This window comes from Dermacentor andersoni, chromosome 10 (genome assembly GCF_023375885.2).
Source record: "Dermacentor andersoni chromosome 10, qqDerAnde1_hic_scaffold, whole genome shotgun sequence".
NCBI lineage: Eukaryota > Metazoa > Arthropoda > Arachnida > Ixodida > Ixodidae > Dermacentor > Dermacentor andersoni.
This window is the reverse complement of record NC_092823.1, coordinates 108,484,672-108,495,923: the sequence shown is the minus strand read 5'-3', so window position 1 is coordinate 108,495,923 and position 11,252 is coordinate 108,484,672. Positions and strand designations below refer to the sequence as shown.

At 49.5% G+C, this 11,252-nt stretch overlaps 1 protein-coding gene across 1 annotated transcript; it reads right to left on the bottom strand.

Annotated features, from left to right (window-relative positions):
• Nucleotides 1-7,518: 7,518 nt before the first annotated feature.
• Nucleotides 7,519-9,084, bottom strand: LOC126544635 (acetylgalactosaminyl-O-glycosyl-glycoprotein beta-1,3-N-acetylglucosaminyltransferase-like). The gene has a single exon (XM_050192076.3). It carries the CDS (start codon nucleotides 9,052-9,054, stop codon nucleotides 7,801-7,803), a length of 1,254 nt encoding a protein of 417 aa, XP_050048033.1. The 5' UTR covers nucleotides 9,055-9,084; the 3' UTR covers nucleotides 7,519-7,800.
• Between the last annotated feature and the right edge of the window lie 2,168 nt (nucleotides 9,085-11,252).

Genomic DNA, 11,252 nt, shown 5'->3' with positions numbered 1-11,252 from the left:
CGGTAGCCCACTGGTTGCTGCTGCTGCGCTGGCCCTCCCCACCAGCCAGTGCTGACGGTCAGGATCATCGCTGAGCAGAATAGCCTCCCACTGCTCTTTTGAGGGATTTGGAATGGGGTCAACTATGGGATGAAATTGGCAAGCCCACACCATGTGGTAGAGGTTAGCTGCCTCTCCACAGTGTGGGCATTGCGGGAAAATACCCAGCGCCCGAAATTCGCGTAGAAAATGGCCATTGAAGAGAAACACATACCCAGCGGCACATACCCAGAGACTCCAGTTGGCCTCAACGACGACCACTGAAGAGTACCGCACACCGATAAGTAAAAACCCAGCGGTCCAAGCTGTCGTGAAAGAGGTCTATTGCGGAGCAGCTCATACCCAGAGCCATGAGCATACACAGTGACCCAAGTTTACGTCAAGGAGATCCACCGAAGAGCTCCACATACCGTGAGTTACATGCCTAGTGATTCAACTTGATTCGACGGTCCGTTTTCAACCCTGTTATCCCAGCACAGCAGCCCAAACTCTGACCACTTGGCCGTGCATTACCTAGCGACTCAAGTTGGCGGGAAAGAAAGACACTTATAGACACAGCGAAAATTAGGGTAAGTTCCCAAAAAATGCTAACAGGATTAAATGTCATAGGGTTTCAGGCGAAAATAGCCGAGTGATAAAACATCAGCATTTTATCATATGGCTCAGGTTGGCGGACACCTTTCTTTCAGAGGAAGAACAATGAAAAAACTGGCGGCTCAAGATTGTGATACCATTCTTCTCTTTACAGACTCGGCACTACGGTTCGAACGTGCCACACGGTCTTGGCGATCCGAATGCGATCGCAAATATTGTCCTTTCTTTAAGGAACGTCGCGTGTTAAAAAAATCGCGTCGGTACAACCTATCCGCAAGCCGGTCGGAGAAGTCCAATGCGCTCCAACCAGAAGCCTTCATCATATGCATCCAGAGCATCAGTCCCCACTCTCCTCTGCGGTCAGTGAAGGTTACATTTGCGGATTCCTCGTGCGTGAAGGTCACATGTCCTCTGACCATGGATTCAGTGCTGTCTGCGTAATCCCACTCCATGCGTGAACTGATGTTTACGTGTCCAACGTTTGCGAACAAAGCGAGGTGCCCGCTCACGTAGGCGTCGTCAATGGCGTAACCCTTGACAATCTTCGATGCCCTGAAAAGCTTCCGCATCGTTTCCATCGTCATGATCATGGACCTACCAGAACAGTACACAGGGTAGACGTCTAGGACGAGGTCGTCTTCCGGGACGCAGTATATGCTGTTGGGGTCACGCTGTACATCATTGTCCACCCACACGTAGCAATGTATAGAGTCGTTATTCTTCGGCAGCTCCTCGTCCAGGTATTGCCGAAGCTGGAACGGCTGTACGCCGACGTCATCGTCGATCTTGACGATGGTGCGCACGTTGGGACAGTACTCGGTCACCCATCGCATGCCGCCGACGAACTTGTGGATAATTGTAAAGAAGGTGTCGTTGTAGGGTAGCATCACGACGTCCCCTGTAGCGCCTACCTCGAGCTTCGTCCACATGTTCACCAGAGGGTCTTCGTGTTTCCCAATGAAGAAGATGCCGGTCCAGTTGAAAGCGGTCCGGGCGGCCTCTTCGAACAGAGTGGCACGCAGCTGAGCACGGCGTTTCCAGTTCTTCGGCGCCGTGTGCACGAAGAACAGTGTGTCCAGAGGTTGGCTGCAAAGCTGCCGGACTGCCCATCCACCACTGTGCCACTCCTCGTCTGGTCCTGGTCCATCCAGAGAGTCGATTCGGTCCTGGCAGCCCTGCGGTGCCTTGTCTTCTGAAAGCTGTTCAGTAGGCAGTGTCGTATGGCGTTCCTGTTGCTCGACTACTCGATGGACGGGATGCGGCGCCGTTGCAATTTTTGCCTTCCTTATCTGGGCCATGAATATGATGCTCGACAGGGTCGTCACTGCGATGACGAGGAATTTCCTCTTGTTGCAACTCCGAGAAAACGGCTGCATGCCAAATCTCGTCAATGCTCGAGAAGCCAGCCTCTCGTCTTCTTCGCCCTAGCTTCTGGCACATGTCCGTATTTGTGGATTGGCCAAAGGAGAGGTACGCTTGATTTAGATATAAAAAAGAAGTATGTCACTATCTTCTTTTTCCATTTCTCACTGATGAAATAGAAAAGAAATAAATTATCATTTTATGCTAAATTTGATTGGCAGTTAGACATTTACTTCGAAATTCACGTCTTATTCTGAGCCATGGATGATGATGATGATGATGATGATGATGATGATGACGACGACGACGACGACGACGACGACGACGACGAAGCCTCGTTTAATGGCACATACCCACTGCGGGGGAAATGCCAGAACCGGGTTGTATCTGCGCCTTTTTTGCATATCACGTGGGGAGTGAGTGAGTGAGTGAGTGAGTGAGTGAGTGAGTGAGTGAGTGAGTGAGTGAGTGAGTGAGTGAGTGAGTGAGTGAGTGAGTGAGTGAGTGAGTGAGTGAGTGAGTGAGTGAGTGAGTGAGTGAGTGAGTGAGTGAGTAAACTTTATTGCAGGTCCGGCGAGGACGCGAACTCGTCGCGCACCCGGCTAGTCCCACGTCAGGACCGGCAGGTCTAGCCCACCGGCCCGGTCGCGGGCACGCCGGACGGCCAGAATTTGCTTTTCTAGAGCGGGGCTACGCAGAAGCGAGTCCCACTCCTCCTTGATGAACTTCGGCTATGTCGACCCGCACTCCCAGAGCATGTGAGCTAGAGTGGAGGTCTGCCTGCAGGACGGGCAGGCGTCGTCGCGATACACGTCGGGGTAAGCCTCGTGGAGAGCGGACAGACACGGATATGTGCTGGTCTGTAGAAGCCTAAGCGAAACGGCTTGCGCCCTATTCAATTTGGGGTGAGGAGGTGGAAAGACACTCCTAGACTTGTAGAAATATTTAATAATCTCGTTGTGAGGAGCGGGAGCGTCCCTGTGACCGTAGAGAGGAGGGGAGTCAGTGCTTCTTATAGAGGAAGCGCGGTCGGTGAGGTCACGCGCAGCCTCGTGAGCAGACTCATTGAGGTTCGGGGAAGCACCCTCGACCGACCCTATGTGAACGGGAAACCAGTGAATTGAATGGTTTGTGAGAGCATATGGACTCGAGCCGCTAAGAAGACGAACAGCTTCCTTGGCGATGCAACCCTTCTGAAAAGCCCTAACTGCCGTTTTGGAATTACTATAGATTTCGGACCCACGACCGTCTAGCAGGACGAGGGTGATGGCGACTTGCTCGGCGACTCCGGAGTCTGAAGTGCGAATTGAGGCGCTATTGGAAATCTTGCCGCTCGAGTCGACCACAACGACGGCAAAGGTCTTCCCGTCACTGTACTCCGCGGCGTCGACGAAGCTTGCACTAATGTCGTGTTGCTTGATCTGTTTGAGGATAGCTGTTGCTCTGGCCTTGCGTCTGCCCTCGTTGTGGACGGGATGGACGTTTCGGGGCACAGGGGCCACTACGAACTTGTCTCGAATGCACCTAGGGATCGGGGTACTGACCATCGGGAATCCAGCAGGGTGGTAACCCAGCTCTTCGAGGATGCGTTTACCTGCCGCTGTGCTGGTCAGGCGAGTGAGTTGCGCGCGTTCTTGGGCTTCAGCAATCTCCTCGGCGGTGTTATGTACCCCCAGCTTCAAGAGATCCTCGGCATGGGTTCTGATAGGTAGCCCAAGAGCCATCTTGACTACTTTGCGGTTGAGAACGTTGAGCTTGTCTCGCTCCGCTCTGAGCCAGTTGTGCATAGAAATCGTGTACGTGAGCTGGCAGAGTTCGAAGGCATTGATCAGCCTGAGAAGGTAGTTTTCCTTCATGCCTCGATGCCGGTTTGCGATTCGGCGAACGAGGCAGAAAGCGTTGTCCGTCCTTGCGATGATCTTGCGGAGAGCAATTCCGTTATCAAGTTATCAGTTTCAAGTTATCACGCAGTGATAACTTGTTCTCCTATCGTCGGCCAACATCCATTCCTCTTCATGTAGGATATTCTGTGGTTCTCATTCATTGGGCCTTTTCATTCGCGCATTAGTTGCAAAATACATTTTTAGCTGTTTCTATTCCCTTAACATTCGTCGCAATATTGAGTTACACTGACCTTTGAACATACCAATATGACCTCTAGGGCTATAATACGTTCATAAAAAAATGAACTTTTCTTTCTATTCATCGCGGCAAGTTGGGGAACGAGCGCCACGAAAAAAGCTACAATGAAGTAGGCTCTGACGTAGAAGTATAGTTTCGGTGTGGATTAAACAAAAAATAAAGCGCTTCACTTCCGTTTCTTTCAAGGTGTCGAGAACACAACTACTCCTTACTTCAATTAGTGGTGCCTGAAGCCGAGCTTTAGTTTACTGACCTGCGATCATCTATGTGAGTCGTGTCGTTGCTGCTTTCGCTTCACTGCTGCTGCTCTTTTACTTGAAACCTATGGCCGGTATGGGAGCACTCTTGCGGAGCGACCGCGAACCGAATGAATAATAATATAACAGTATTGTAGAAATAAATCGCTTTAGGCTTTAGCCGCACTGAACATTAAAGTGAAAAATATGAAAGTATACACGTCAGTGGTTACAAGAAGATGTCAAAGAAAAAGCTACTGCCTTTTTGTTGTTGTTATTACCTCAACAGATGACTCGTGCAGTACGACGAAGTCTTTATTTCTTCACGTGAGAACCGCGGAGTACCACACGGAGCTGTGCCTTGTTCTATTCCATCCAAAAGTCACAATTTTTGAGTTATGCGGAATTTTCACACATAGCCTGATGCATATAACAGGTTTCTAGTCCTTGAGCTAGACTGGTAACCGAGGCGGACATTCATCGCACTAGAAATCGAAACACATGTTCAACAAATTAATACAAATTGACTAATTACCTTCAGTAAATAATTACCTTACGGCACATATCCCAATTTACGAATCGTAGCTGGAGAGATTGCAAGGCGTATCCACATGGAATGAATCATCATTGTTATCATCATCATCAGCCTGTCTTATGTCCACTGCAGGACGAAGGCCTCTCTCTGCGATTCTCAATTACCCCTGTAGAATGAATTTCCAGAAGATTTTAATTAAGGTAATTTGTGAATTTCCCTTAATTAATGAATATGTGCATCCATTTGTCGTGCTAGTAATGTTCGCCTCCCTGACTAATCCAGCTCAAGGACAAGAATTATGCTGTCTACCACTGGTGCTCTTCAGAAATTCCATAAAGTTTAAAAGTGACAACCTTGTATTTTGATGTGACGCATCTTTAAAATTTGTCAGATTGGTTCCCTTGCTAATATCACATGGAACGAAAACATGTTCCAACATTATCGGTTAATATCATTCCAAGCGTGCCGCCCACGCGATCTATTTTGGAAATCGCTGTGTAGCGTACACAGACGATGCCGTTCTTGCGCCATGCATCACGCAGTCTGGCCTAAACTTAGAGTCTCGCTTGGTGTTCAATGAGGCATCGTTCGGGAATACGTTTGGTGATGCGTGCGCGAGCGGTCGCGTCTTAGAGAGATCACTGACCCTTAGTAGGCATAGTCTATCAAACAAACATGTGCTCATCAGTAGCTATAAGGCCTAAAAGATCGCAAGTGTTCACGGAAATCTCACGCTTGATCTGTTATGGCGTTGCTCCGTTTGACACGCAGGAACAGGAAATGGCGCGAAGAGGCTCGGGTTGTAAGACAGAGAGGATGCCACTTTGCTCCCACCATATTTCGCGCCACGGCGCACTGCAGGGCAAAGGCCTCTCCCATACTTCTCCAACAACCCCTGTCATGTACTAATTGTGGCCACGTTGTCCCTGCAAACATCTTAATCTCATCCGCCCACCTAACTTTCTGCCACCCCCTGCTATTCTTCCCTTCCCTTGGAATCCAGTCCGTAACCATTAATGACAATCGGTTATCTTCCCTCCTCATTAAATGTCCTGCCCATGCCTATTTCTTTTTCTTGATTTCAACTATGATATCATGTACTCGCGTTTGTTCCCACACCCAATTGTCTCTTTTCTTATCCCTTAACGTTACACACATCATTCTTCTTTCCATAGCCCGTTGCGTCGTCCTCAATTTAAGTAGAACCCTTTTCGTAAGCCTCCAAGTTTCTGCCCCGTACGTGAGTACTCGTAAGACACAGCTGTTATACACTTTTCTCTTGAGCGATAATGGCAGCCTGCTGTTCATGATCTGAGAATGCCTGCCAAACGCACCCCAGCCCATTCTTATTTTTCTGATTATTTCAGTCTCATGATCCGGATCCGCATTCACTACCTGTCCTAAGTAGATGTATTCCCTTACCATTTCCAGTGCATAGCTACCTATCGTAAACTGCTGTTCTCTTCAGAGACTATTAAACATTACCTTAGTTTTCTGCACATTAATTTTTAGATCCACCCTTCTGCTTTGCCTCTCCAGATCAGTGAGCATGCATTGCAATTGGTCCCCTGAGTTACTAAGCTAGGCAATATCATCAGCAAATCGCAAGTTACTAATGTATTCTCCATTAACTCTTATCCCCAATTCTTCCCACTCCAGGTCTCTGAATACCTCCTGTAAACACGCTGTGAATAGCATTGGAGAGATCGTATCTCCCTGCCTGACGCCTTTCTTTATTGGGATTTTGTTGCTTTCTTTATGGAGGACTACGGTGGCTGTGGAGTCGCTATAGATATCATTCAGTTTTTTTACATATGGCTCGTCTACCCCCTGATTCCGTAATGCCTCCATGACTACTGAGGTTTCGACTGAATCAAACGCTTTTTCGTAATCAATCAAAGCTATATATAAGGGTTGGTTATATTCCGCACATTTCTCTATCACCTGATTGATAGTGTGAATATGGTCTATTGTTGAGTAGCCTTTACGGAATCCTGCCTGGTCCTTTGGTTGACGGAAGTCTAAGGTGTTCCTGATTCTATTTGCGATTACCTTAGTAAATATTTTGTAGGCAACGGACAGTAAGCTGATGGGTCTATAATTTTTCAGGTCTATGGCATCCCCTTTTTTATGAATTAGGATTATGTTAGCGTTCTAGATACATATAAACAGCGAAAACTTGGGTAAGTTTCCAAAGAATGCTAACGGCACACACACACACTGGTAATTCGCCAGTGCCCGAAATCTGCGTGGACAATAGTCATTGAAGAGCAACACATACACAGTGGCACATACCACTGTGTTCGCCTCGAAGAGGACCACTGAAGAGCACCAGATACCGATAAGTACATACCCAGTGGGCCAAGATGTCGTGAAAGAGGTCTATTGCGGAGCAGGTCATACCCGGAGGCATATGCCCAGTGACCCAAGTTTACGTCAAGGAGATCCGCCGAAGAGCACCACATATCGAGAGTTGCATGCTCAGTGATCCAACTTGATTTGACTGTTAGTTTTCAGCCCTGTCGTCCCAGCCCCGGGGCCCACTACTCTAACCACTTGACCACCCAGAGAGCCAAGTTGGCGGGAAAGAGGTTAACATCAATATTTTATCGGACGGTTCAAGTTGGCAGCAACATGACATGTCCGAGGAACCGCAATGTTCTAAATTAGCCGCTCAAGTTTGTGATATGATTCTCTTTTCCGACTCGACATTTAGTTCCGAACGTGCAACGCGGTGTTTGCTCTAATGCGAATAATGCTCAAGCAATCGCGAACATTGTCCTTGCTTTACGGTGCCTCGTCTAATACAATAATCGCGTCAGTATAGGTTGTCCGCGTATAGGTTGGCGGACACATTTATTTCCGAGGAACCGCAATGAAAAAACTGGCGGCTCAAGATTGTGATATCATTCTTCTCTTTACAGACTCGGCACTACGGTTCGAATGTGCCACACGGTGTTGGCGATCGGAACGCGATCGCAAGTAATGCCCTTTCTTTAAGGAGCGTCGTGTCTTAAAAAAATCGCGTCGGTACAACCTATCCACAAGTCGGTCGGAGAAGTTCAATGCGCGCCGACCAGGAGTCTGCATCATATGCATCCAGAGCATCAGTCCCCACTGCCCTCTGCGGACAATGGAAGTTTCATGTGCGAATTTCTTGTGTGTGAAGGTCAGATTTCCTCTGACCATGGATTCAGTGCTGTCTGCGGAATCCCAGTCCATGCGTGAACTGATGTTTACGTGTCCAACGTTTGCGAACAAAGCGAGGTGCCCGCTCACGTAGGCGTCGTCAATGGCGTAACCCTTGACAATCTTCGATGCCCTGAAAAGCTTCCGCATCGTTTCCATCGTCATGATCATGGACCTACCAGAACAGTACAAAGGGTAGACGTCTTGGACGAGGTCGTCTTCCGGGACGCAGTACTTGCTGTTGGGGTCACGGTATACATCATTGTCCACCCACACGTAGCAATGTATAGAGTCGTTATTCTTTGGCAGCTCCTCGTCCAGGTATTGCCGAAGCTGGAACGGCTGTACGCCTACGTCATCGTCGATCTTGACGATGGTGCGCACGTTGGGACAGTACTCGGTCACCCATCGCATGCCGCCGACGAACTTGTGGATAATTGTAAAGAAGGTGTCGTTGTAGGGTAGCATCACGACGTCCCCTGTAGCGCCTACCTCGAGCTTCGTCCACATGTTCACCAGGGGGTCTTCGTGTTTCCCAATGAAGAAGATGCCGGTCCAGTTGAAAGCGGTCCGGGCGGCCTCTTCGAACAGAGTGGCACGCAGCTGAGCACGGCGTTTCCAGTTCTTCGGCGCCGTGTGCACGAAGAACAGTGTGTCCAGAGGTTGGCTGCAAAGCTGGCGGACTGCCCAGCCACCACTGTGCCACTCCTCGTCTGGTCCTGGTCCATCCAGAGAGTCGATTCGGTGCTGGCAGCCCTGCGGTGCCATGTCTTCTGAAAGCTGTTCAGTAGGCAGTGTCGTACGGCGTTCCTGTTGCTCGACTACTCGATGGACGGGATGCGGCGCCGTTGCGATTTCTGCCTTCCTTATCTGGGCCATGAATATGATGCTCGACAGGGTCGCCACTGCGATGACGAGGAATTTCCTCTTGTTGCAACTCCGAGAAAACGGCTCCATGCCAAATCTCGTCAATGCTCGAGAAGCCAGCCTCTCGTCTTCTTCGTCGTAGCTTCTGGCACATGTCCGTATTTGTGGATTGGCCAGAGTAGAGGTACGCTTGATTGAGATATAAAAAATAAGCATGCCACTATCCTTTTTTTTTTTATTTCTCATTGAAGAAGAAATGAATTACCATTGTTGTGCTAAATTCGATTGGTAGTGAGACATCTACAAGGGAAGCATATCTTATTCTGGGCCATTGATTATGGTGATGAAGAAGAAGCCACAATTAATGGCACAGAACCACTGTGGGGGATAGGCCACAACCGGGTAGTATTTCGACCTTTATTGCATATCACGGGGTGATAACTTGTTCTTCTTTCGTCCGCCAAAGTCCATTCCTGTTTCATGTAGGATATTCTGAGGTTCTCATTCGTTGGGCCTTTTCATTTGCCCATTAGTTGCAACAAATATTTTAGCTGTTTTTATTCCCTTAACATTCGTCGCAACCTTGAGTTACACTGACCTTTGAACATACCGATATGAGCACCAGGTTTATAACAAACCAATCAAAAAATGGACATTTCTTTTTATTCGTCGCAACAAGTTAGGGGATAAACCCAACAAGAAAAGCTAACATGAAGAAGGCCGTGACGTAGCAGTAGTATCGGCGGGGATTAAGCAAAAAAAAATAAGCGCTAGAGTCCCGGTTCCATAGAGGTCTCGAGGGCACAACTACTCTTTATTTCAATTGGCGGTGTCTGAAGACAAACTTTAGTTTATTGACCTGCGATCACCTAGAGTGAGTCGTGTCGTTGCTGCCTTCGCTTCACTGCTGCTGCTGCTGTTTAACTTGAAACGTGTTTTTTCGACCTCTTCGGACCGCTACCCATCAACAAGCCATCAACCACTGGTTGTGTCTGATACCGCTCAAGTTTCCGACCACCTGGATACCGGTTTCAAGCCGATAGGCCCGTTTTTTGGGTTTTTATCGGACTTTTGAGGCCTCCCGCGTGGCCGAGCGGAGCGCAGGCGCTGGGCCTGATGCTAGGTCCAGCGCCCTGACGGCGCTTGCGGGCAGCAAGACCGACACCATGGCATCGACGCAGCCTGAAATCGGTCTCCGCCACACGAATTTGCCGAATTCTGAATCAACACTGAGCGGAGTCGCCGAAAATCCGCTCGAAGCTCAAGAAATGGAAGCCGACCACCTCGAGGCCACCTCCGACCTAGAGGCAGCGGAAACCGTGTACTACGAAAGCGCCTTTATGCTTCATGAAGCAGCGGACCCAACAAATCATCCGAAGAGTGAGTACGATTGGACACTCTTCCTGACCAAGCGCCAAATTAAGGCCCCAAAACGCGGTTTACGGAACGCCGCCATTTTAAAGAACGGAGAGCCCCAGGCAGGGGCAAACAATGGCAAGATGGCGCCGGCGAGTGCCGTCACAACGAGCGACGCAGCTGCCTGCGCGGAAATCGCAAGCGCGCCAAACTTAATCGGAGGGAGAGCAACGCAGCGGCCTAGGCAAAGCGCGCCACCGCTCCCGAAAAATGACGCGAAGATTATTATTAGACCGAAGGATGGATTGCCGGTGAAAGCACTACAAGGAGCCGATGTAGCGAAAGCCATCGGTGCGGCCTGCGGAAACAAGATTAGAGGCGGCAAGGACTTTATCATCAGATTGCGACATGGCTCCAACATCATAATAGCGAGCACACCAAGCGACGAGACCGCGAAGATAATTCGAGGAATCACCAGCTTGAGTTTCGGAGGACGCTCCTTTCAAGTCAACACCTACGTAGCGACACCTGAAGATTGCAAGCGTGCCGTGATCCACGGGATAGACGCCGGGACCACGGAAGAATTGATGGAAAACCTGACACTGCGCACCCAGGGTGTAACCATACTGGGGGCCAGAATGCTGGGGAAGTCGAAGACAGCCCTCATTACCTTCGACGGACCCTTCATTCCCAGGATGGTCAACTGGTGGGGAGGCGAATACAAATGCCACCCATACCGACCAACGAGGCAAGTGTGCTACAACTGCGGACAGCAAGGCCACAGATCTGACGTATGTCAGACGCCGGGTGCCAAGGCCTGCAGGCAGTGCGGAGCACGGAACCCGCCGGAAGGACATCAATGCCAGCCAAAGTGCCTGGTATGTGGAGGCGACCATGCCACCGGGTCCAGGGACTGCAAGGAGCGCCTGAAG

Excerpts from the sequence above, each read along its gene's own strand:
- LOC126544635 (XM_050192076.3), bottom strand. The coding sequence starts at position 9,054 with ATGGAGCCGTTTTCTCGGAGTTGCAACAAGAGGAAATTCCTCGTCATC.